This window comes from Phascolarctos cinereus, unplaced genomic scaffold (assembly GCF_003287225.1).
Source record: "Phascolarctos cinereus isolate Bilbo 61053 unplaced genomic scaffold, phaCin_HiC Scaffold_4;HRSCAF=312, whole genome shotgun sequence".
Classification (NCBI taxonomy): Eukaryota; Metazoa; Chordata; class Mammalia; order Diprotodontia; family Phascolarctidae; genus Phascolarctos; species Phascolarctos cinereus.
Genome location: NW_027555847.1, coordinates 226,786,200 through 226,813,000, shown reverse-complemented (window position 1 = coordinate 226,813,000; position 26,801 = coordinate 226,786,200). Strand labels below are relative to the sequence as shown.

The window sequence follows — 26,801 nt, the reverse complement described above, 5'->3', positions numbered from 1 at the left end:
AGGTTCTTTAACTCCGTACCAGACTGACCCCTCTAAGTTCATGTCTTTCTACCTCTAGCACCCCTTCCTACCCACCACTACATGCCCAACCCCTGGGAATAATGTGAAAGACCTATGATTTTGTCACTATAAGAAGTCCCAGTGTGGGAACTCCCTCCTTCAAAAGCAGCCTGACATACAGATTGAAATTCCCACTGTGAAATTTACACCTTTGGGTATAAAGTCATTGTGTCTCCAGAAGGCCCCTGCTAAAAGGTAAATACTCACTTGATTCACTGGCACCCTCTAATACCTTTATGTAAAATTGTATGAGTCCAACCAAGTCCCAGAGTAGTACCCTGAGGACATGAATCATTGGCCTAGGAAGTGTAGTTGTTATTCTTATTCTTCAGTCATATCTGACTTTTCATATCCTCATTTGGAGTTTTTTGGCAGATACTAGAGTGGTTTGCCATTTCCTTTTCCAGCTCATTTTGCAGATGAGGAAGCTGAGGCAAACAGGGTGAAGTGACTTGCCCAGGGTCACACAGCTACTCTGAGGTCAGATTTGAACTCAGGAAGAGGAGTCTTCTTGACGAGCCTGGGACTCTGTGCACTATGACGCCACCTAGCTGCCCCTAAGTATTGGAGAGGAAGGGGACCTAAATGCCTGAAGAAGAGAATGGGTGCTAACGTTCACTCTATGGCCTTGTAGGTGAGCACCATGGCCTTCATATGAAGAAACAAACAGCCTTTTCTCACGAACCTCTGGCCTGTTGATGCCTCTGCATATCCAGACCTCTATTCCCCAGGGAAGAAATGGAAAGGGTCAGGACCAGGATCTCCCCACTGAAGCACCCAGGGGTGCACACCCAAGCTCACCTGTCACCTGTCCATTGTGCTCCTTCAGTTCGTGCACTTTAGTCCATTTGGTTCCATCCTTCTTATAAATGTGGACCTCATGGTTGTTTGGACAGATGGCAATCTCTGTGGGGGTGATAAACCAAGGTCATTTGCTTTATCAAAGTCACTATCCTGCCAGTGGCAGAGAGGAAAGGGGAGAGAGAAGAGAGGGTGGAGAGAGGAGAACAGGGAGGCAGGGAAGCAATGAGGGGGAGAGGGAGAAGGGAGCATTGGGAAAGAGAAGCCAGGTTGGGTTCAAGTATTCTCTGGACCACAAGAAAGCTGGATGGGAATGAGTGGAAGACAAATTCAACTTCAGGCCCACCATCCCTGGAAAGCAGTCATTCCCCTCCCTTGTCCCCATAAGCACACACATGTACAAGCATCCCCGGGCACATACACATGCTCACAGACACATATGATGAACCCCCACCCAAACACACAGAGAATAATGGAGCTAAATGCTTTGAGGGGGATGATTTTCCCTCAGGGCTCTGACCCCTGTGGACAATGTAGTGTAGGACAAAGAACACTGGACTGGGAACCAAGAGGCCCAGTTCTACCACAATCATTCACTGTGTGACCTTGGTTAAGAGCACTGGGTCTAGAGTCAGGAAGACCTGAGCTCAAATCCAGCCTCAGAAACTTACTACCTGTGTGACCCTATACAAGTCACTTAACTTTCTCAGCCACAGGTTCCTCATCTGTAAAATAAGGATAATAATAGCACCTACTTCCCAAGGTTTTTGTGAGGATCAAATAAGATAATATGTGTAAAGCACCTAGCATGGTGCCTGGGACACAGTAGGCATTTAATAAATGCTTGTTTCTACTCTGAGATATCATCTCACACACAGCAGATTGGCTAACATGACAGAAAAGGAAAATGACAAATGCTGGAGGGAATACAGGAAAATAGATACACTAATGTACTGTTTGTGGTGTTGTAAACTGGTCTAATCATTTGGGAGAACAATTTGGAACTATGCCCAAAAGGCTATGAAACTGTGCACATCCACTGCTAGGTCTGTATCCCAAAAAGATCAAAGAAAAAGGGAAAAGGACATGTATGTACAAAAATATCTATAGTCCCTCTTTTTGTAGTAGAAAAGAATTGTAAATCAAGGAGGGGACGCCCATCAATTGAGGAATGACTGAACAAGTGTATATGACTGTGATGGAATACTATTGTGATAAAAGAAATAATGAGGAAGATGGTATCAGAAAAACCTGGGAAGGCATATGAACTGATACAAAGTGAAGTGAGCAGAACCAGGAGAACACTATACACCATAACAGCAATATTGTGATGACAATAACAGTGAAAGACTTAGCTACTCTGATCAAGGCAATGATCAAAGATAATCCCAAAGGACTCACAAATCAAAACACTATCTACATCCAGAGAGAGAACTGATGAACTCTGAGGACAGACTAAAGCATACTTTTTTAATTTACTTTATTTTTCTTGCCTTTTTTTTGCAACATGGCTAATATGGAAATATATTTTGAATCACTTCACAGGTATAATTGATACATATTGCTTACTTTCTCAATGGGTAGGAGAGAGGCTGGAGGGAATGAGAGAATGAACTCAATATTTTTTAAAATGAATATTAAAATAATTTTTTTTCAAATGCTTGTTTCCTTCTTTCTTTTCTCCCTTCCTTCCTTCTTTCCTTTTTTCCTTCCTTCCACAAAATGAGGACTGTTACCCCTTAGGAAAAGACTGATATTACAGAATGTCAGAGCTAGAAGGGACCTCAGAGATCATCCTAACTGTCTAACTTTTTAAAACAAGCCCCAACATTCAGTGGTTCTTGGACAATGAAGGTGGCTGCTCTGGGATGAGCAAAGGGAAAAGACAGTACTTGGAGGAATCAAGTCATCCTGAGGAGTAAAAAGGGGAAGATGGATCTACCTAATGCCAGAGTCTCCTGCATTTCCACTAGGGTTACCCTCTTAGCCTTGGCAATAAGGGAAGTAATTTACAAAATATTGCCAAGTATTTCAAAGTAGATAGGGAGAAGCCAGGAGTATTTTCACTGATACCAGGTACAAGTTGTGAAAACAAGGTCTTTGGCAGAGACATGGAGGATCATGGGAGTGGAATGTTGCATGTGCTGCCAGATGAGGTCATTGTTAGTTTGTTTTGCTGAACTTCCTTTGTTTCTAGGGGGCTTTGGTGGTGGTGGTGGGGGTGTATATTAGGAAATGAATGTGATATAATCTGTTTTTCATTTCATTTCATAAGATCACAGATTTAGAGTTGGAATAGCTCTTGGAGATTATCTTTCCAATTCCCTTATTTTGTGGATGAGGAAAGTAAATCCCAGAGAGATAAAGTCACTTGATCAGGTCATGAAACTAGAAGGTAGAAGAATTGGAACTTGCACCTAGATCTTGGGACTTTATTAATGTCAAATTTCAATTACAGCACATTGCCTTCCCAATGGATGCTTGGAAGGAGAACCATTTCGGCTACTGTATTTCAAGGATGGCATGATGGTTATGTGGGGACCAGTAGAAAAAACGGCAGGGTGAAGATGTATGGGAGAGTGCATATGGGAGAAAACTATGAAAAAATTATGACATCTCGGCTCTTCATGCTAAGGATTAGCTCAAGAATCCTTCAGCACAGGAACCCAAAAGTGGCCCTCCTCTTACTTACATCAACAAAATTTGAAAAAAAAAAAAAGACTGCCCAAAGCTCACTTTTTTCTGTCCAATACAGAGACAACTCAGACCAAGCCCAGTTTGAGGCTAGCCCAATAGAACAGGTAGTGAGTGCCCAAGGACAGTTTAAAGAAAGGTAAATGGACTAAAAAAAAAAGGGGGGGCAGCTAGGTGGCGCAGTGGATAGAGCACCGGCCCTGAAGTCAGGAGGACCTGAGTTCAAATCGGACCTCGGACCAAACACTTGACACTTACTAGCTGTGTGACCCTGGGCAAGTCACTCAACCCCAATTGCCTAAAAAAAAAAAAAAGGTAAATGGGAAACTCAGAATATACAGCAAGTCTGTAAAATTGGGGGAGCTGTCCTGTGAACCTCCTAGTCCAAGGGCAGAGATGGAAAAACTAAGGCTGAAATAGGTGAAGTGATTTACAAGGAGCTATACAACGGGTGTGTGGCAAAGATGGTGCTAAAGCACAGGTCTCCTGACTCTTGGCCCACCGCTTTTTCCTAAATGTCAGAATAGCAAATTCTTGCCATCTAGGCTTTTGGCAAATGAGAAGGCCAGGTAACAGTAACAACAACAATAATAACAATAAAAGAGGAGGAAGAGGAGGAAAAGGAGGAGAAGGAGGAAGAAAAAGAGAAAGAGGAGGAGAAGGAGGAGAAAGATAAGGAGGAGGAGGAGGAGAGCTATTTGCAATGTATTGTATCATTTGATCCTCACAACAACAGTGAAATAGGTGCTATTATCATTCCCATTTTACAGAAGAGGAAACTGAGGTTGAAGTAAGGAGAGAAGAACTCTCATAATGCAACAACAATATGTTGGCTTGTAATCTACCAGCAAACCTCCATCGTGAAAAGAGCTAAGATTCCAAGGGAAGCCAGTTAGAGACAGGACAGAGACTGCATCACAAGGTCCTTTAACTCTACTTATGTTATTAGAACTTTCCCTGCTTATGCTGTGAATCTATTTATGCAGGAATGGAAACTGACTCCTCTGATGACTGGGAAAGATGGTCCTATTCCCTTCCCGAGGCTGAGAGCAAAGCTCCATTTCTGTTGCTTACACATAATAATATATTTTTTCCATACAGGATATCCCAAAAGACTTAGTGCAGGTTGGACCTTTAACACCTGTACTAAGATTTTCACGCCCACTCTGTAAATATGTTTTAATCTATGGAGAGTCTACTAAGTGAGAGATGCTGCTAGGCTTCTGGGGAAGAATGGCTCTTAGAGAGAAGCCAAGCCACCCTGAGCAGCGGGTAAAGGAGGAGGGCCTTCCCTAGGGATTACAAAGCCACACAAAACAGTCCCTCCCCTTAAAGAGCTCACAGACTAGCTGGGGAGACAAGAGAGACACAAGGGGATTCTTCATTCTACAAAGAGAAGGCTTCCTCCCTTCAGAAATCCCCCTCGTACTCATTTATCCCTGTACTAGCTGCACTCCTCCCCAAAATCATTGTAAGGTCCTTGTCAGAGATTCTAGTTTTTGTTTTCTTCTTAGCATCCCCAGGACCTACCATGGTGCCCAGAACAAATAGGCTCATGATATATGTCTGCATTATAACAAGACAAGGCCGTTTATGCTAAATGTCAAATGAATTGGTCCAAACCAGGGGTGGGAACCTCAGGTTCCCCACCTCTGGTCCAGCCAATAAAGTCAGTAGGAATCTGGGGGGACAGACACCATTGTGGATTGGGGGTGTGTAGAGTGGAGGTAGAGGAGCAATCCAGAAAAGCTTTATGGAAGAGGTGATCTGGGCCTTCAAAGTTGGGTAGAAGTTATATAGGCCAAGAGTAAGGAGAGCTATCCAGGAGGGGAAGGAAGGTAGGGGCAAAAGGCAGACTGGTGAGGAAGAACATGGAAAGCCCTTCTGCGGGATGGGGACTAGGCTGGCTTGGCTGGGGCAGAGAGCTCATGTAAGGAGTACTAGAAGACACAGCAGGCCATGAGTAAGCTGTGACCAGTCTTCAATTCATAGTGTTTCCTGGATTTAGATGTGGAAGGGACCTGAGAGGTCATTTAGTCCACTCCCTCCTTTTTATTTATTTTTTTGTTTTTCCAGCCCCTCCTTTTACTGGGGCCTAAATGATTTGCCCAAAGTCACAAAGGCAGTAAATATTGGAGGTTTGATTTGAACCAGAGTCCCCTGACTCCAGAGTTTTCTATTGTATTGCATGCGTGTGCGCGCATGCACGCGCGCGCGCGCACACACACACACACACACACACACACACACACACACACACACACACAGCATCCCCTAATCAGGAGGCAATGTGGACCAATGGGAAGAGCTCTGGTTTGACACTTCTAGGTCAGTAATTAACTCATTAGGTGACTCTGGGAAAGTCACTCCCCATCTAGGGTCTCTGTTTCCGCTCTGTCAAATGAGTGGTTTGGACTAGCAGGCCTCCCAGCTCTAACTATGATTCTTTGGGTTTGGCCTCTAGATCAAAGGTTCATAATCTTAGGCCAGTGAACTTGGGTTCATTGTTTTTAAATTTTGATTATTGTATTTCAATAGAAATGGTTTCCTTTGAAATCCTACATATTTTATTTTATGCATTTAAAAACTTCTTTGGAGAAGGGGGCAATCAGCTTCACCTAGGACTGCTAGAGGACTTCATGACACCAAAAACATTAAGAACTCTTGTTCTATCTAGATAAAGCTGAATTCTGCTTCAGCTGCTTCTCCTGGGGAAGGGCCCCCTCTTCCTCCTGTTTTGGTCCTCTTCCGCTGCTGAATGCTTGGCCCGCAGGAGATGCCCGGGGCAAGTGAGCTGATTTGAATCAAAGGGGGCACTCACGGGTTCTGTCCTTGTTCCAGGCATGACAGCTGATGGGTTCAATCAGGAAGCTGTGGTAGGCCATGGTGGGTTATTCTGCTGTTGCAAAGGAGAAGAGGAAGCTATGTTAGATCACTTCGCCTCCTTCCCCCAAGTACCTTCTAAAAAGAAACCTCCACCAGTGCCGGAAGAGAGACCATTTATAGTCCTGGGCAGGAGGGCTTCACCCGAGAGCCCATAATTATGCAAACCCCACCCCCACCACACCACACCCCCTACAAACCCTAAATCCTAGATGGAGAAACAGACTTTTGTGACCTGTGGCTTCCTGGGATATGTTTCCCATCCATCGGGAATAGAAAGAACCCTCTCCTCCCCATCCCTACCCGTCCCTTTTAAATCCACTCTTTAGAAGTGATACTTCTGGTAACGTGTTTTACATGATTGAACATGTATAACCTGTATCAAACTGCTGATTGTCTCAGGGTGAGGGAAGGGGAAAGAGGAAGAGAGAGAAAATTCAGAACTAAACATTTTTTTTAAATGAATGTGAAAAATTGTCTTTACATAACTGGGGGAAAAATAAAATATTTAAATAGAAAGAAAGAAAGAAAGAAAGAAAGAAAGAAAGAAAGAAAGAAAGAAAGAAAGAAAGAAAGAAAGAAAGAAAGAAAGAAAGAAAGAAAGAAGGAAAGAAGGAAGGAAGAAAAGAAGGAAGAAGGAAGGAAGGAAGGAAGGAAGGAAGGAAGGAAGGAAGGGAGGGAGGAAAGAAGAAGGAAGGAAGGGAGGAAGGAAGAAGGGATACTTCCAAGGCACAGGTCTGACCTTGTCACTCTCCTACTCAATATATTAACTCCCTATTACCTCCAAGATCAAATACTAACTCCTGTCTGGCATTTAAAGTACTTTACAACCCAGCTTCAACCTCTCCTTCTAACCTTTTTATACATTAATCTTCATAAACTCTTCTGTCTAACCAAGCTAGCCTTCTTGCTGTTCTCTCTCTCTCTCTTTCTCTCCTCTCTCTCTCTCTTCTCTCTCTCTCTCTCTCTCTCTCTCTCTCTCTCTCTCTCTCTCACACACACACACACACACACACACACACACATGCCTTATATTGTCTTTGTATATATTCTGCATCTGCTTATATACATGTAGTTCACCCACACAATGTAAGCTCAAGTTGAGGAATGATTTCTTTTTTGTTTTTATATCCTTACTGCCTAGCACAGGAGGCTAGGATCATGGAAGGTGCTTAATAAATGCACATTTAATATTTATAAATTTGTATTTATCAATCATGTACCAATTATGATTGGACTGGAAAAAGGCCAGAGCTCTAATCTGCTTTAATTTGCTCTGCAACTTTGGGCATGTTTTAGTTGTGAGGCTCAAATTAGATAATGGATGTAATCCATTGCAAAATGTTTTATGCAAACCTTAAAACGTTATATAAATGCTTTTATCATCATCATCATCATCATTATTGTCATTATTGCTATTATTATTGTTATTATTATTAGCAGCAACAGCAGCAGCTTGGTGGCACGGTAGCTAGAGTTCCGGGCTTGGAGTCAGGAAGACTCAACTTCCTACTAACTTACTAACAGTGTGACCCTGGACAAGTCACTTCATTCTGTTTGCCTCCATTTCCTCAAGTGTAAAATGAGCTGAAGAAGGAAATGGCAAACTACTCCAGTATCTTTCTCAAGAAAACCCCAAAAGGGGTCATGAAGAGTCAGATACAACTGAAAAATGAATTGAACATGTGCCAGGAACTGGTAAGTAACAGAAGATATAAAAAACACCCAAAAAACACCAGACCTTGTTTTCAAAGGAGAGTTTTCAATGAGGAAGACAACATGTAAATAAACAGGTACATAAAGATATAGAGAGTATTTTCGGGTGATATTCAAAAAGAAAGTGCTAGCCCTTGTGAGGTAGAGACAGGACTAGGAAAGACCTCCTGGGGAAGATGGGATTTGAGCTAAGTCTTAAAGGAGACCAGAGGGGACAGAGAATTCTACTGGACTGGGCAAGGCTGAGCAGTTAGAAAAAGGAGCAAAATTGGTTTAGTTGCAACAATCACAGGCTTCTTAAAAAGATCATAGATTGACAAAGTCTGAATGCAGATAGAATAGTATTTTCATTTTATTTTTTTCATTTTTTTTTCCTTTTGCAAACTTTCTCTTTTCACAACATGACTGATACGGAGCTATGTTTTACATGTTTGCACACATATAATCTATATCAAATTGCTAACTGTTTTAGGGAGGGGGGAAGGAAGGGAAAGAGAGAAAATGTTGAGTTCAAAATTTTATAAAAAATGAATGTTAAAAATTATCTTTATATGTAATTGGAAAAACTAAAATCCTATTAATTAGATTTAGAACTGGAAGGGACCTCAATGGTCAGCTAACCCAACCACTTTCCCCTCCCCTCATTTTGCTAATGAGGAAAACGAAGGCCCAGAGATGCAAAGCATCTTGTCCAAGGTCCCACAGCTAATAAAGCAAGTGAATTTCATTTTTGTCTCCTTGTTTCCAAGGCCCTGCACAGTGCCTAGCATATGAAAGATGATTACTAAATGTTTATTTCCTTCCATTCTTACCTTAATAAATGTTTACTGATCGAACTCAATTGCCTAAGGAATTTAAATGCCTTATCTTGGCTCTACCTACGGCTAAGCTAACTAGCAGGGGAGCCTCACATTAAGGGTTTCTTACCTGTGGCTCATGGATAGATTTCAGGGATCCATGAACTTGGATGGGGAAAAAAAATAAGATCTTTATTTTCACTGACTTCTAATTGAAATTTAACATACTTTGTTGTGGGCAAAAGAAATTATTCTGATGAAGAGATCCATAGGCTTCACCAAGAGTCCTTGACACAAAAAAGGTCAAGAACTCTCCCTTTACATGTTAGGCACTGGAGCTTGGGGGTGGGGGAATGGAGGGGGAGTGTTTGCGGATAACTGACCAGCTTGGAAATACTTTGTAACCTATCTTCTACCACAGCCTGGAGCAAAAGATTCCTTCTGGATGACAAGGGTCTAGAAGTAGAGAGGTCACTATCCCAGTGACTTTAGAAGCCAAATGGACCACATTCCAAAGACCAGAGAGACAAAGGCCCTTTAATGGTGTCATCCAAATTCCCCATAGCCCTCGAATGATGTCATCAAAGGCTTTGCTGGGGTATGAGGAGGCACTATACCAAGCAAGGCCAGCACCCCATCCACTCAACACCATCCTGCCCCTTCCCCTCCCACCTATCTTCCCGTCAAACCCACCCAGCTGAGCCTCCTCTGTGGCTCACTTAGCCACCAGCCCAGCAACTCAGAACTCACTCCTCTCCTAGGACACATAAGTTGCCTCCATTCGCCACTCCTTCCCAATCCTAACAGCCCAACCATTTTTAAACAAAGGCACCTCTGACTAAGCCTTGTGTGTGTGTGCAGAGGGGAAATCCAAGTAAGGAGAGTTGGGGAAAATAAAGGAAGCTTGATAAATGTCCAAAACAGGAAGCTGGTTTGAAAAAACTCAAGAGAACTAGGCCATACCTCCAGAAGAAACTATTAATCAGCAGGAAAAGGGGAGGGGTTGGGTTTTCCTAGGGGTGGCGGAGTAGGACAGTGGACATTCAAATCCTGAATGTTCTAAAGCTGTCTAGTTTTCTTGGGTAAGGTTAGTCCATTCTTTCTGGGTAATGACTAGACTCTAGGTGAAGGAAAATCTTCTGGAGGCATTGTCTCCCTTCACCCTCCCGACCCCTTTTTGCTGTTGAGTCGTTTCAGTCATGTGTAACTCTTCGTAACCACTTTGAGGGTTTTCTTGGCAATGATACTGAAGTGGTTTGCCATTTTCTGCTCCAGCTCATTTTAAAGATGAGGAAACTGAGGCAAACAGGGTGAAGTGACTTGCCCAGGGGTCACACAGCTAGGAAATGTCTGAGGCCAGATATGAACTCAGGAAGTTGAGTCTTCCCGACTGACTCCAGGCTCCACACTGTATCCACTCGAGTCACCCAGCTGCCCACCCAGCTCCCTTCTGTGAACTACATAGGATGTTAATACTGGAAAGAAACCCACCCCTTTCATTTTACAGATGAGGAAACTAAGCCCCGGAGAAGGGAAATGTCTTGTCTAAAGTTCTATATCTAGTCAGGACGGAGAATCATAGGATCATAGTAGGCACTAAAAATTTGCACTGCTTGTCACCCATCCCTGGAACACTCTCCTCTTTACCCTGGATGCTTAAATTCCCCTGGCTTCCTTCAAGACACAGATTAGATCCCACCTTCAGCAGAGGGCCTTTCCTGGTCCTTTCCACTCTTACTAGTCCCTTTCCTTAAGACTATCTTCCATTTAAGACTTGTATGACCTGATACAAAATCATGAGCAGAACAAGAGAACAATTTATACAGTAACAAAAATGGTGTAAGGATAATCAACTCTGAAATACTTAGTAACTCTGGTGGACACAATGACCAATCACAATGCTCAAAGTCATGCTATCCACCTCCAGATAGGGAGCTGATACACTAACTGCAGACTGAGGCATATTTCCTTTTCTCTCTCTCTCTCTCTCTCTCTCTCTCTCTCTCTCTCTCGCTCGCTCGCTGGCTCTCGCTCTCGCTCCCTTTTTTCTATCTTTCTTGTTGTTTTGGACATGGCTAATGTAGAAATTTGTTTTGCATGACTATACATATTTATAATAGGTTTTGGTTTTCCTGTCTTCTCAGTGGCTGGGAGGGGGGAAGGAAAGGAAGGAGGGAAAGAATTTGGAACTGAAAATAAAATAAAATTGAACTTAAAAAAATAAATGATGACTTTCCACTTATATTGCATATATCTTGTATGTACATAGTTATTTGCATATTGTTTCCCCCATTTGAATATGAACCTCTTGAGAGCAGTGGCTGTGTTTTGCCTTTCTTTACGTCCCCAGTACAGTGCCTGGCACATATGCCTAATAAACGCTTGTTGACAGATTGACTGATTGACTAAAAACCAAGTCTCTTGAAAGCCTAGTGGTCCTTCCAAGATAGCATAAATGGGATGAAATTAGAGTTGCCAAAACCACAGCTTAAAATCCAGGGAAAGACACAGTAAAGCATGCTTTTAGCTTCCACGACAAATACCTGCAAGGTCATTAACAACCCCGGGCATAATAGATATAAGAAAAAACAGACGTAGTTCTACCACATCATCCCAATCCTTAAAATCCCTGGCTTTTGGACTGCCAACTTGAAACAAGCTTAAGTTGAGGAGACATCAAAAAGATTCCCTTGACCCAAAACATCAACCCCACCCTACATGCTCTAAAACTCAGGAAGTAGGGCACATCCAGGACAGCCTTCAGCCCACTACTTCCCTTTCCTCCTTGTCTTCCCCTGCATCTATAAACACGCCTTCCCAAGGCCATGGTGTCCAGAACCCATCTGGGCTATTTGATCACTCATACAATTTGGATTAAATAGAAGTCACCAACTCTATTCCTTCTGATGGGGTGGAGAACCACTAGGCCTTACCACCTTTCCTACTATTGCCTCCTCAAGCCCTTAGGCTTTACCTGCTACACCCACCTCCCTCTAAAACCCGCCCTCACCCTCATCTGACACAGAGTAACCTAAGGACCCCTTGGGTCTTGCCATCCACCTTGCTGATGAACCCTTAGGAATTCCAGATTTTCCCACCTACCCTTTTATGTGTTGTCTCTCTTACTTGGAGTTGTGAATTCCATGACAGGAAAGAAAGTCTTGCTTTTTTTTGTTGGTATCCCTAGAGCTTAGCACAGTACTTGGCATACAAGAGATGCTTAATACATTCTTTTTCCTTCTTTCCCTCCCACTGTCCCTCCTTCCTTCCTTCCTTCCTCTCTTCCTTCCTTCTTTATTTCCTTCCTTCCGCCTTGCCTTCCTCATTCCCTTCCATCCTTTCTCCTTTCTCCCTCCCTCCTTCCTTCCTCTCTTCCTTCCTTCTTTATTTCCTTCCTTCTTCTCTTCCTTCCTCTTTATTTCCTTCCTTCCTCCCTGCCTTCCTCACTCCCTTCCATCCTTTCTCCTTTCTCTCCCTCCCTCCATCCTTCCTTCCTCCTGCCTTCCTCACTCCTTTCTTTCCTTTTTCCTTTCCCTCCCTCCCTCTTTCCTTCCTTTCCTTCCTTCCTTTTTTCCTTCCTTCTCTCCTCTTTCTACATCTTTGATACAGAAGTCTTGATAGGATAATGTTATTCAATTCAATTCAATTAGCATTTATTAAGCAGCTACGAGGTGCCAGACATCACAGTGGGCACTGAGGGGAAATAAAACAAAACACTCTGCCTCAAGGATCATCCAATTCAATTCAATAAACATTTAATGAGCACCTACTCTGTACCAGGCACTGTGCCTCCTTTCTACTGGAAGGAAACAACACATACATAACAAAGACAAAATGCTGTATAGACAAAGTAAACAGAAAAGCAATGATAACAAATTCCAGATGGTAGGCAAATTAGGATAACAAAATGTAAAAAGAAATGGTTGATACCACATTAGCAAGATTTTTAAAATTAACTTGTATTTTCTGTCCTTCTATAAGTGACAATTTTAGTTTCTTACTCTCTATAGAGTACTATGGAATTTGCACACTGGGGCATTATACAAGAGGAAACCCAGGAAAATTTTTTCCCCAATGACAGACAGTATCTTTCAAAGGCCCTGATCACTCTTTTGATCTCTTGGGTAGAATGAATAAGTTTCTTGTTGTCCTGGCTGAACTGAGGTTGAAGGGAGGGAATGGAATCTTCCTAGTGAAGAAATATCTCTCCCTGTCTTTCTGTCTCTGTCTCTCAACCCTTCCTCAGCACTTGAGGCATAGCCAAGCCATTGATCAAGCTTCCCTCCCCACCTCTGTTCCTAGGGTTCAGGGATCTATACCATATCAGGAGCTTCCCACACTTCTTGGCCTTTACCTGAGGAGGTACAGGGAGGTGTGTGAGTATTTTTTTCCTCCTTCCCTTCCTTTGCAAATTTATGGAGGAGGAGAGAACTGAAAGGTGACCCCACTATTGACATTGAGAGGGCAGAAGAAATGGAGGAAGCTTTCAGGATAGTAGGTTTCTGTTTTCATACATCTATAGCCTTTTATGAACATATAGCATGGATCCAAATTCAAGTAATGTGGCCCCAAGGAAGGGAATAAATATTAGGGAATGAAAAGAGGTGGGTTGATGTATGAAGATAAGAAGGGGAAAACAATAATTTGAGGTTGTGTGATTGTAAAGATTAATCTTTGCTCTAGATAAGAAAAGAAGAAATGCACCTCCCTTCTTTCTCTGGGGGTGGGGGTGTGGGGGGAGGGAGTACAGAATGTTGCATGCAAAGTGAGATGTGATCAATGCATCCATGGATTTTGTGTAACATTTTTTTCTTTGTTACAAGGAAAGGCTCACTAAGTCGGAAAAGAAGATATTTTCAGAGAAAAGTGTGATGGAAAATCACAAAACATCGAAAGATATTAATTTAATTTTTTTAAAGAAAAGAATAATCAAAATGATAAGGGAAAGAAGGAGAAAGAGAATGAGGCTAGAGCTTCTTATAATCACTAAGAGCCAGCTAGTGTTGTTTCATCAGGAACAAGTCACAAAAAACTAAACTCATTTCCTCTTGCTGATAGGCTTACAAGTCTTATAGGTCAGGGAATGTCACAGACATACAGAGCATTTCATGGATTGCCTCAAGGCATTAGGAAAAGTCCCTCGGAAATCTTTGTGAGCCAGATACAGTGATGTGGGCTGGTTGGTGAGCCCTGCTAGGGAGTTTCAGAACTAATCACACCCAAAGACATGTGACTCATGGACTGATACTAACCTGGAATGTGTTCTCTAGATGAGCCATCAGGCTTTGTCCTTGGGCCTGTACTGTTCAACATTTTTTTTTTAACCAAAGACCAAGGTGAAGGGATAGCTGGCAAACTTATCTTTACAGAAAATACATTGCTGAGATGGATACCTAACTGGGATGACAAACTCAGTATCCAAAAAGATCCTAACAGGGTAACATGATGACTCTCATTGAATGGAATATAATATGGATAAATAAAGCTTGTGAACTTGGGTTCAAAAATTCAGTGGCACAAGTATGGGATAGGGAAAATTTGATTAGAAAACAGTTTATGTGAGAAAGACCTGAGTGTTTTAATGGACTACAAGGTCAGTATGAACGAACAGCTTGACATGGCAGCCAAAACCCCCCAAAAAAACCCTTCTCTCCTTTTATATGTTATCCTTCCCCATTAGAATGTAAGCTCCTTGAGGGCAGGGCCTGAATTTACTTTTGCCTGCATTTGTATTCCTAGCCCTTGGCACAGTACCTAACATAATCACTTAATAAAAATAATGCTTGTTGACTACTTGAAAAGTAACATAATCTTAAACTGCATTAAAATAAGTTAGGGGAAGGTGGACTTAATTCAATAGGCCCCAGCAAGCCAAACTAAGTGCAATGGATAGAAGCAGGATACCATAGGGGGAAGAATAAAGGAAGTGAACCATTCTGGAGAACAATTTGGAACTATGCCCAAAGGGCTACAAAAACATGCATACCCTTTGACCCAGCAATAGCACTCCTAGGGCTATATCCCAAAGAGATCAAACAAATGGGAAAAGGACCCACATGTACAAAAATATTCATAGCAGCTCTTTTTGTGGCGGCAAAGAATTGGAAATTGAGAGGATGCCCATCAATTGGGGAATGGCTGAGCAAGTTGTGGTATATGAATGTAATGGAATACTATTGTGCTATAAGAAATGATGAACAGGCTGACTTCAGAAAAACCTGGAAAGACTTGTATGGACTGATGCTGAGTGAAGTGAGCAGAACCAAGAGGACCTTGTACACAATAACAGCCACGTTATGCAATGACTAATATTGTTAAACTGAAACCTCAGCATTGCAAGGATCTAAGTAATCTCCAGAGGCCTCAGGATGGAAGATGCTGTCCACCTCCAAAGAAAGAACTATGGAAGTCGAATCGCTATCACTTATTTTTACCTTCTGTTGAGTTTTGTTTCATCTTTCTGATGGTTCCTCTAATTGTTTTTAATTTTTACTTACAACTTCACTAATGTGAAAATATGTTTAATAAGAATGTAAATGTAAAGCCTATATCAGATTGTGCGCCGTCTTGGGGGGAGAAGGGGAGGAAGAGGGAGAAAAATTTTCAACTCAAAAGCATATGGAAGTGATTGTTGATAAATCAAAATAAATTAATAAAATTTAAAAAAATAATAATAAAGGAACTGGACACCCTGAGTTAACATTCTGGCTCTACAACCTTTGGCAACTCCCTAAATTTCTCTGGGTCTCAGTTTCCTCAATCATAAAAAATGAACCAGATGACCATGTAGGTCTCTTCTGTGTCTAACTTCATGACCCTCAATGATCCTGGGATCCTGAGTTACAGAAAGGCAGATTTTGGTTTGATAGAAGGAAAAACTCCGTGATAATTAGAACCATCTAAAAGCAGAATTGGGTTGCCTTGTAAGTAGAGAGTGCCTTGTCACTGGGTAAGTCTTCAAGTAGAGATTGGATGGATGACCACTAGTCAGAGATTTACAGACAAGATTCCCGCTCAAGTAACAATTAACATTCTGTACACAATAGATACTGAAATGGTCATTTTATTTGGTGTTTTTTTTATTATAAGTAAATAATTAAAAAAAAAAACAAGCCTAGATGACCACTGAGGCTCCTTCCAACTAAGATTCTGTAATATTAAAAATGTGAAAATTGACTGTGTGGCATGAAAATGAAAGGAGAGAGAAGTGTCTGTTGATGTTAAATTCATAATAAAAAAAAAGAAAAGAAAAATTTTTTAAAAGAGGAAGATCCAGGGATAGAAATGTCTAGTTGAGGATCCCTATGCTCAGGCAAACATTCAGCTGGGACCATCTAAAAAAGTCCAGAGCAATTCCAAATTGCCCCTCACCCCAGCATGTTTCCTTTTATTCAGGGATAGTGAATACAGACTGGAAAAAGAGCTAATTTTTAAAGATTGTTTTTCCCCTCCTTTTCACAGACACCTTTAATTCTCTTCTTGGTATTGACTCCCCCAACACACACACAAAATCTTTTTTTTTTCCATCTACAATTCAGAAAAGCCAGCTCGCTCCCATTTTCTCCCCCAGCCAGATCTGGACCAGACTTTGCCTCTCATGCTTCACATTCCAGAAGCTCTGGCTTCTGCTGAACACAATTTGGAGGAAGTGGCAGCTAATGGAGGCTGGGAACAGACCACAGCCACCCCAGGCCTGGGGCACTTAGGGGAGCAGTTTAGCCCATCTGGAAGCTATTAAGGTTTCCCAACACCTACTGCAGACTTCAAACACTCCCATAAGGAAACTCCTCCTTTCCCTCAGCATGTTCCCCTCTTTCCCTTCCCTCATCCAGGGAAAACCACAGGCTGCCCAGATACATACCTCCCTACTCAGTGTGAGCTCTTCCCTTGGAAACTTTGCTACTGGGGGACACATACTCAGTGGTGTGCTGGAGCCAGCTCATACCAGCTGATCCTTACATTTTCAGTGTGAGTCTGTACACCTTGGAAATCTACAAATGCTACAGATGAGGGCTTGATTTATTATTTTGTTGATTGTCCAGACTTAAGAAAGTGATGGAGAAAATATTAATAATGCAGATTAAAGTGCAAATTAGAGTAGAGAGGCACATATGCACAGAAAGACAGAGAGCAACATTTATTAAGTGCTTACTATGTGCCAGGCACTGTACTAAGGACTACAAATATAAATACAAGCAAGAAAGACATACCTTAAAAGAGCTTACATTTTAGTGCCATATGCAGGCTGCACCATGATATGGAGATAGCCAGGAAGTTGGGTGAAGGTGTAGTGCCAGGCAAGATAGGGCAAAAGTCTACCTATTTGAGGAGGGAAGGTGGAGCCACAGGGACTGAGTCCAAGGTATGTTTTTGGCACTAACTGATCTCAGACACGAGAAGCTGGCTATCAAGTACAAGAATCCAGGGGCAGCTCTGTGGCGCAGTGGATAGAGTACCGGCCCTGACTTCGGGAAGACCTGAATTCAAATCCGACCTCAGACACATAACACTTACTAGCTATGTGACCCTGGGCAAGTCACTTAACCCTATTGCTCAGCAAAAAAAAAAAAAAGAACAAGAATCCAGATCAACTGCACCCCAAAGAGATCAATGAAAAAGAACAAGGACTCATACGTACAAAAATATTTATAGCAGCTCTTTTTGTGGTGGCAAAGAATTGGAAATTGAGGGGATGCCCGTCAATTTGGGAATGGCTGAACAAGCTGTGGTATATGATTGTGATGGAATATTATTGTGCTATGAGAAATGACAAGCAGGATGTTTAAAAAAAATAACAACAACAACCTAGACTTACATGAACTGATGTAAAGTAAAGTGAACAGAACCAAGAGAATATTGTACACTGTAACAATAATATTGTACAATGATCAACTGTGAATTCCTTAGTTATTCTCAGCAATACAATGATCCAGTATAATTCCAAAGGATATTCATAATGAAAAATGCTAGCCACCTCCTGAGAAAGAACCAATGGAATATGAAAACAGATTGAAGCATAGTTTTTAAAATTTTATTATTTTATTTTATTTTTATTTTTTATTTAATATTATTGTATTTAATTTTCTTTGTTATTGTTGAGGGGGGGTTGTCTGCACTTTCTTTTACAACATGTCTAATATGGAAATGTTTTGCATGACTGCACATAGATAATCTATATCAAATTGCTTGCCTTCTCAAGGAGGGGGGCAGGGGAGGGAAGAATAAAATATGGAACTCAAAAAAAATTTTTAAAGAATGCTAAAATACTTTGTTTACATATAATTGAGGGGGGAAAAAAAGAATTTGAATGCTTAAAAAAAATACTAATCCAGACCAGTTTCTTATCACTGGCCTCACCAGAGGGTGCTACAACCCTTCTTTCCTGCACATTCTCCCTAGAGCTTTACCCTAGGGACTGACTGCCAGCTACAGGACCTGGGAAGGCCATTCTGAATGGCACTTGCCACAGCAAAACCCAAGTCTTCTCATCAGGCACTTAAACCCAAGTTTAGTGCTTATTCCACTTATAACAAACTGACAAATTCACCTCCCTCACCATGAACACAATGCTTCTATTAATGAACCCTAAAATTCCATAAGATTCTTCAGGTGACTCACGTAGAGCTTGCAGGCTAAAGCCTCCAAGTCTTTTGCAGGAACTGTTTGTAGTGCAGCCAACTCACCTCCCATGCAGAACTTGGGCAGCTGATCTGGGGAACCCAGAAGCGCTCCTCCTTGCCTGGACTCCCAACCACTCCCTTCTTGCAGCATCCTGCCATGCTTAGGAGACAGCCCCGAGGGCTGTGCTAACTCTTCTCTCCCTGCCGCACCAGAATCCTGAAACTCCTGTGCCTGCCCTAGTCTCTCACCGCTGCCTCCCTGCCCTTCCCAGTGACTGTTCGGGCTGACCCCAGCTTCTCCACATGCTTGCTATTTTCCTGGCTTCTAGCTGCCCCTGGATCACATACATCTCACATACACTGACATAGGCAAGAAGTAAATTATGCAGATTCCCCTCCCTCTCCCTTTCTCACGGAAATGAGGGTTGGGCAAGGATAATGAATTCTGTCTGTTGCCAGATCTTTGCACAGGAGGGATCCCCCTTTATAAGTTTTTGAAAAAAGAACATTCAGAGAGAGGGGGGGAAACGGTGTAGGGTCAGAGTTAGGAAGACTTTTTTTAAAGTCCTAACTCGGAAACATAGCTGTGAAACTCTGGGCAAATCACTTAATTTCTCTATGCTGTAGGCGACTCTCTAAGACTATAAATTATCAGAATAAATGGTAATTTGCAGTAGGAAAGAAAACTTCCCTACATCAGTGTATCATATTTAATTTTTATAAAGGGGGGGTAGGAAGTCAGTGTGACTTATTTTTAAGACTTTCTTACTGAATACCACTGACTTTCACCTTCACGTCCCTGGGAAGGAGTGGTGGAAGCTGGACACCTGCTAAAAGATGAGTCCAGTACTGAACTCAATATTTCATTCAATAAACATTTACTAAGATCTTCTATATGCCAGGGGCTGTGCTAAGTGCTAAGCCAGAAGTGGTCTGTCTGGGTATGATTTGAAGAATGGGCATAGAAGAGGGAAGGGGGCATTCAAGAGTGTACTAGACTTAGAGGCAGCTAGGTGGCACAATAGGACAGTGTTGGGTCAGGAATCAGGAAAACCTGAGTTCAAATCTAACTTCAGATATTTACTTAGCTGTGTGACCTCGGACAAATCACTCAACTTCTGTCTGCCTCAGTTTCCTCATCTGTAAAATGAGGATAATAATGGCACCTACCTCTTAGGGGTAACATGACGCTAAAATAAGATAACATGTAAAGCGCTCTGAAAATTTTAAAGGTCTATAAATACTGATGGTGAGATGAGCAAAACTAAGAAAGATAACTTATGTGTGTGTTATCTCCCTACCCCATAGGAGAATGTAAGTTCCTTGAAGGCAAGATCTGTGTTTTTGTTTTGTCTTTGATCATAAATTTGGAGCTGAAAGGTCCTAGAGATCATGTAATCTAATCACTAAGGCTCGAGGTTATATGGCTTGGCCCACAGCTAGCAAGTCTCCAAGGTGAGATTTAAAGCAACCTTTTCCTGACCTCAAGATCAGTACTCGGTCCAGTGCTTTGTATCCCAAAGACACAAAAATCTCTTGCATATTTAATAAATGTGTGTTGAATTAAATATAGTGCTTTGTGGTGGTGGTGGTGTTTTTCAGCTGTAGCCAGCTCTTCATGATTCCATCTGGGAATTTTTGTTCATTTGTTTCTTTGTTTTTTTACAGAGGAGGCAAACAAGATGAAGTAACTAGCCCAAGGTCATACAGCTAAGAAGTGTCTGAGGCTAGACTTGAATTCATGAAGGTGCAGCCCTGTAGCACTTCAGGGTTTACAGAGCACCATCTCCACAGTTACCATGTGAGATAGATAGTGGATTATGACCCTCATGTTACAGATGAGAAAAATGGTGCCCAGGGTCACACAACTGATGAGTATCTATGGTGTTATGAGTCGGAGACCACTGGTCTTTTCACCATTCCAAGTTGCCTCTCAATGTGAGAGGTATATTCTCTGATACAAAGTATAAGCTCATGACATTTTTGTTTTAGTATCCGCGCTGTATAGTATCATGCCTGATACATAGCTGTTCAGTCATCTCTGTGACCCCATGGACCACATCACACCGATACCATTCATGGGTTTTTCTTGGCAAAGACACTGGAGTGGTCTGCTATTTCGTTTTCCAGTGGATTAAGGCAAACAGGGTTAAATTGACTTGCTACTAAGTGTCTGAGGCCACATTTGGCCTCAGATCATCCTGACTCCAGGCCCAGAGCTCTATCCACTGAGCCACCTAGCTGCCTCTGATACGTAACTGTAGTTACTTTATAAATGCTTGTTGAATGAATGAATGAGACTAGGTAAAGTGCTGAATTTTCAGTTGAAGAACCCGAGATCTGATCCTGTCTCCGTACTACCTGAGTGATCTTCATTTTACCTCTCTGGGCCTCAGTTTCCTCATCTGTAAAATGAAGGGGAATATCCAAAGACGTCTAAAGTTCCTTCCAGCTCTACATCAGTGCCCCCATGAAGGACTGAGTATCCCTATCTGTAGAGAATGAAATGGTCACTTCAAAGAAATCTTGGGTTCAATCATGTTGGAAGGGCACAGCCCACTTAACAGACCTCAGAGGCCCCCTGGGCCTCACTCAGCAGCTACTTCTGCTCGTTGGCCCATTTTCCCAGAGCAGAATCATCTCAGCAAAGTGAGACTGCAGTCTTGTTTCCCTTTGAGGAATTCCATTTCCCAAACACGGCAGGGTGTGGTCAGGCAATGAAGAGGGAGGCTCCCTCTCCCCTTTCTCCTGGAAGAGAGCCAGCCACTTAAGTTGAGCTTCAAGCCTGTGCAACTTGGCCCCCGACTTGGCCCTGGGGTCCCTGCAGCCAATGTGTCTGTGCTGCCCCACCCCGTGGCTATATGGCAGCCAGGCCCATGGAGCACAGGCCTCAGGGCTGTTGGTAAGTGACTAATACCTTCCATCGGCTTAGCTCAGGGCGTGGCTTCTGCGGGTGGTTGTTTTTCCTGGGGTTCAGAACTTCCATCGAGAGGCACCATTCAGTTGTTCTCTGAGCACTAACTGCCTTCTCCTTTCCCTTTTTCTTCTCCCTTCTAACTTTAAAACTTATTTGTGGGCCCCAGGTTCAGCCATTTTTTTTTAGACTGGTCCTAAAAGGATCACCAATCTAGAACTCAAAGTGACCTCAGAAATCATTTAGTCCAATTGCCTCATTTTACAGATAAAAAGAATGAGGCTCAGGAGGATAAAGGACTTACCCAGGGTCACACAGTTATAACGATCTAAGGCAGCATTTGAACTCACATGGCAACTCAGGGCAGCCAGGTGGCACAGTCAATAGAGTGCTCAGCCTGAAATCAAAAAGACTCATCTTTACAAGTTCAAATTAGGCCACAGATACTTACTAGCTGTGTGACCCTGGGCAAGTCACTCAACCCTGTTTACCTCAGTTTCTTCATCTGTAAAATGAGCTGGAGAAGGAAATGGCAAACCATTCCAGTATCTCTGCCAAGAAAACCCCAGATGGGGTCACAACTGAACAACAAAAAGTAGGTGAAAAAGCCCTCTGAAAAAAAAGTTTTTTTAATTAAAAAATTTTGTTTTGTTTTGTTTTAGACAATTGGGGTTAAGTGACTTGCCCAAGGTCACACAGCTAGTAAGTGTCAAATGTTTGGTCTGAGGCCAGATTTGAACTCAGGTCCTCCTGACTTCAGGGCCAGCACTCTATCCACTGTACCACCTAGCTGCCCCCAAATTTTTTTTTAATTAAAAAAAAAGAAAAAAGAAAAAGCCCTCTGACTTTTTAAAGGTTTACAAATATGCCCTCACAAATGTATTAAACGATAATAGCTAATATTTATATAGTACTTTAATTTGCAAAGCAATCATCATATATTATTTCATTTGATCCTCACAATCTTGGTGAGGTAAGTTCTTAAGTGTCTGAGGTAGGACTGGAACTCAGGTTTCCTAACTCCAAGTCCAGCCCTCTGTCCGTTGTGCCATGTATTAGAATAGGGAGTAGATCTGTGATTTCATTGCTATAAGGAAGTCCTACATGAAGAATCTGAAGTTAAATGGCTCAAGGTCCCACAGTCTGTGTGAAAAGCAACACTTGAACTCAGATCTTTCTGGCTTTGAGTCCAGCCCTCTATCCACTATGCTACATTGCCTCTCATGGCCATAAAGATTATATCTAAACAGCTCCTTATTTGATGTAAGTTCCTCTGGCCTCCTCCCAAAGAGCTCCAATAAAGGCAATTTCAGAGAAATGATCTGTAGATCATTAATCCCAATGTTAAGCAGTACAGTGTAGTATAAAGAGTGCCAGCCTTGGAATCAGAGGGCCTAGGTTCAAGTCTTCACTCTGCTACTTACTAACTCAGTGACTTTGGGCAACTTAGCCACTGTGAGCCCCAATTTTCTCATTTGTAAAATGAGGAGGTTGCATTTGCTGTCCTCTAAGGTCTTTTCCAGATCTAAATCTATGATTGTATGAACCTTGTAAATACCAGATCAGTACCACTTCTCACTAACCAGAATTCTGGAGCACTTCCCAGCCTCCCATGTGCGGGCCCCACTCCTCCCATCTCCTTCCAAGTTCTCATCAAGGACCATTAGGCACCAGAGAGCCTTAGGCAAATTGCACTGAGCACTCACGCCCTCCCGAATCCTACCTTGGGGGATGATGGAAGGTGGTAGTAGGAAGCATTTATTGATTGATGCGAGCCTCCAGTCTTTTAGCACCAGTTGGCAGGGACTGCCTCTTTCTCCCCCACTTCTCCTGGTCTGCCGAACATGGCAAAGCCCCAGGTCCATTTCCTAGGATCACAGGGAATCTCCCTACTGGAGATCATCGTATTCAAACCATTTGACAAGCACCCTCATGTTACACATGATGAAACTGAAGCCCAGAGAGGGAAGAAAACTTGCCCAGAGTCATACAGGAAAGGAAGGGACAGAGCTGGACTTTGAACTCAGACCACAGGATCATAGATCTGATGCTGGAATGAACCTTGTACCCATCTTGTCCAACCCTCTCTCATTTTATGGATGAGGAAATTGGATCGAAGGGAGCATAAGAAATTCACCTACAGTCACACAGGTAGTCAATATCAGAGGCAACATTTGAATACAGGTCCTTTGACTCCAGCGAGCTATGGGTCTTTCCACTGTTCCATGCTGCCTCTTCTAATTTCAAATCCACTATCATCTTTCCACTTTATTGCTCCTCACACCACCTGGGACTTTCTGTTTCTTGGGCCTTCATCTTGAGCATCTGTGACCCTGTTCCACATATACTGCCTCACTCCCTTACTCTAATGCTTTCTGACTGGAACCTAGCCGAGACTGGCAAGACAGCTTGGAATCCTCATTCTGGAGGAAAGAGGCACATCTGGGCCCACCCCCTCCCCACCTCCAGCATCGTAGCTCCCCCACAGGGAGCTGAGAGAGAGGCCTGCATCTAATTTGTTTCAACACTCTGTCGTTTGTTTCTGGTGTTAGAGAAAGTTCTGACAAATAAAAGCAGCCCTTCACCAGCCAGGAAATGAGCCGGTCAAAAAAAGTCTTGAAGAGCCCCAGAGAAGTTAAAAATTAACTCTCCCCACTACCCAGGCCTGAGGCGATTGGCTGAAAATCTTAAAGGAAATGGGATCAGCTCTATCCACTGGGGAAGCTGGTACTTGACACAAAGTCCCGTTCAACCACAGCTTCAGAACAAGGGGGTGTGGGCTTTCCACAGGAACCGGTCAGCCCTTTCTGACAAATTTAAAAATCTGTCTTAGCCCTACATGCCCCACCCAGCTCAGCCCCACCATCATGGGACCAGGCAGTTCTAACTTAAATAGCCTCTTCCCATTTTTCTCCTTTTATGGCCTTTTTGGTCAAAGTCAGAAAAGATGGGGAACTGGCTCCTTTCAGTCTCTGTCAGAGCATCCACTGGGTCCTGGGGGAGGTGCTGCTGACAGAAATTTTCCCCAGAGCAGAAATGCATTTTGTTCACTCCTCCCTCTCTGGCCCTCATGGGAGCAATTTCCCTGCCATCATAGACTAGGAGTAGAAAGGGACCTTAGAGACCCCTCTCATTTTGCAGATAAGGAAACTGAGGCCCAGACTAGTTAAGTGACACACAGGGAGTAAGGCATCAGAGGTGATTTGGAATCCTGGAGTTCTGTATGGCACTTTCCTCTTTCATTGTGAGTTTTCAAGCGTTGAGTGATGTTAGGTCCCTCTCTGACCTTCAGGTTTTTCTCTTCTATAAAATGAAGGTGAAGGCAAGGAGTTCTTAACCTGCAGTCCATAACTTTTTTTTCTAAATTTTGATAATTACATTTCAATATAATTGGTTTCCTTTGTAATCCTATTTTATTCTATGCATTTAAGAACACTAATCTGATAAGGGGTCCATGAGGATTGTCAATAGTTTGTGTCCCTGATACAAGAAATTTAAGATCTCCAGGCTGGGGAACCTTCAGCCTAGAAGCCACATGTGGCCCTCTAGATACTCAAGTTCAGCCCTTTGACTAAATCGAAACTTCATGGCCCCGAGTTCTGTCAAGTTTGGATTCAGTCAAAGGGCTGCACTTGAGGACCTAGAAGGACACATGTAGCCTCTAGGCCCCAGGTTCCCCAACCCTGATTCTAGCCCTTCCTAGCTGAGTTCCAAGGTCCCTATCAGCTCCAATATGCTATGACTGGAAGCCCTTTCCCATCCTCCTTCCCTTTCCTCCACTCAGAAGAGGAAGAAAGATGAAAGGATGAATTCTAGACACGATTCAACTTCTGGCTGGGCCATTGATTTTCTAAAGGCAAGATGAACAAGGCAGCTGGCAGCCTACTTTATGGGTTCCTTCACCTCAAGGGGGAAGGGTCAAGTCTCTGAAACAGCAGGCCACTTCCTGGAGTGACTTACAAGTCTGGGAAATTCCCTGCTACTCAAAATTATCTCTTCTGCTTAAAAAAATTAAAAAAAACCTCAAGAGGAAACATTAAGTCAAAGGCAGAGCTGTCCTTCATGACCCCTCCCCAAGCCCCAAGCTTCCGATGGCAGTCTCCTCCAGGAGAAAGATGAGGAGAGCTACTCTCCCCTCAAAGTGTGGCAGCTGTTGTCAAAAAGAAACCTTTGGCTCTTAGAAAAATCATCCCTTAACTTCTCCCACATGCACTGAGGCAGACTAGATCTACCTCTTTGCAACTTAATTTGCATTTTAACGACATTTTATCAATGTCATTTTATTAGTATGAAAATGAGTGAGGAAGGAGGAAACAGTATAAAATATAACTGTGCTCTTTGTGTGGAGCCTCTCTGGAAACCTCTGAAAGCACTAGTCATTCACACTTTAACCTGAAGGAGCTTATTGGAATCTTTTCCCACTCAGCTAGTTAGAGAGCAGGAGAATGATGGGCAAAGGACACTGGGAAAGAGGGAGATGAAGAAGTTTCCCCTACTTGACAATTTTACCTCAAAGTAACAACATAACAAGAATTTATTAGGCACTTACTGTGTGCCAGGCACTGTGCTAAGTGCCCCGAGCAGGAGGTTAACCTGGGATCTACATCCTTTTTTTTGGTTTGTTTTTACATTTTAATAACTCTATTTCAATATAATTGGTTTCCTTTGTTATCTTCTGTATTTTCAAAATATGATTCTGAGAAGAGGTACACAGGCTTCACTAGCCAGCCTAAGGGGGCTATGGCATGAAAGTAGCTAAGAACCCCTGACCTAAAGTTTGTTTTGATGCTCAGTTAATTCAGAGATGATTTAGCCCTAGGAAATCTGAGTTATGCTCTACCCAAACTCTCAAAAGACTTATTTGTACCAGAAAGGCAATTTATTCATTTACTTCAGTACAAATAAAACTATGACTGCTTGGCAATGGGAATACCCATTGTGCCAGTTCTGAGAAAACCCACCTGGGAAATTGAATCAAGATCAGAAGGATGAATTAGTGAAAGTACTTTTGAAAGGCATAAAGTGCAAGACGAATAATTGGATGATCCTTATTAGTGGATGAAGAAAGATAATACAGTAGGGTGGATGACTGTCAGGTCTAATTTCATCAGGCTACCATGAGTCACAATTCTCCACCCTACTGATAGCCCAGCCAAATTTACAACATCATAAAATTAAATTAAGTTTTTATTTAAAAGTTACAAAATTTTGAAAGTAACTCAAATTCTATCTTTCACATCAAGTTTTTTCTCAAAAGTTGTTTTTTTTTTTAAATCAGTACCTAAAAAGCTTTGGAATCATGACAAGGATTACAAG

The 26,801-nt window shown here is 42.4% G+C and overlaps 1 protein-coding gene across 3 annotated transcripts in view; it reads right to left on the bottom strand.

The window, feature by feature from the left end:
- Nucleotides 1-26,801, bottom strand: part of ARPC1B (actin related protein 2/3 complex subunit 1B) — a 55,572-nt gene that overhangs the window by 19,827 nt on the left and 8,944 nt on the right. For 2 of the 3 annotated variants that reach the window (XM_021008559.2, XM_021008557.2), the window contains exons 2-3: nt 6,377-6,454; nt 862-966 (exon numbers count right to left, since the gene is read on the bottom strand). In XM_021008559.2, coding sequence (XP_020864218.1) covers nt 862-966; nt 6,377-6,440 — 169 coding nt within the window. In that variant the 5' untranslated portion in view covers nt 6,441-6,454. The remainder of the gene's footprint in view (nt 1-861; nt 967-6,376; nt 6,455-26,801) is intronic. The other variant, XM_021008558.2, reaches the window with a different exon arrangement.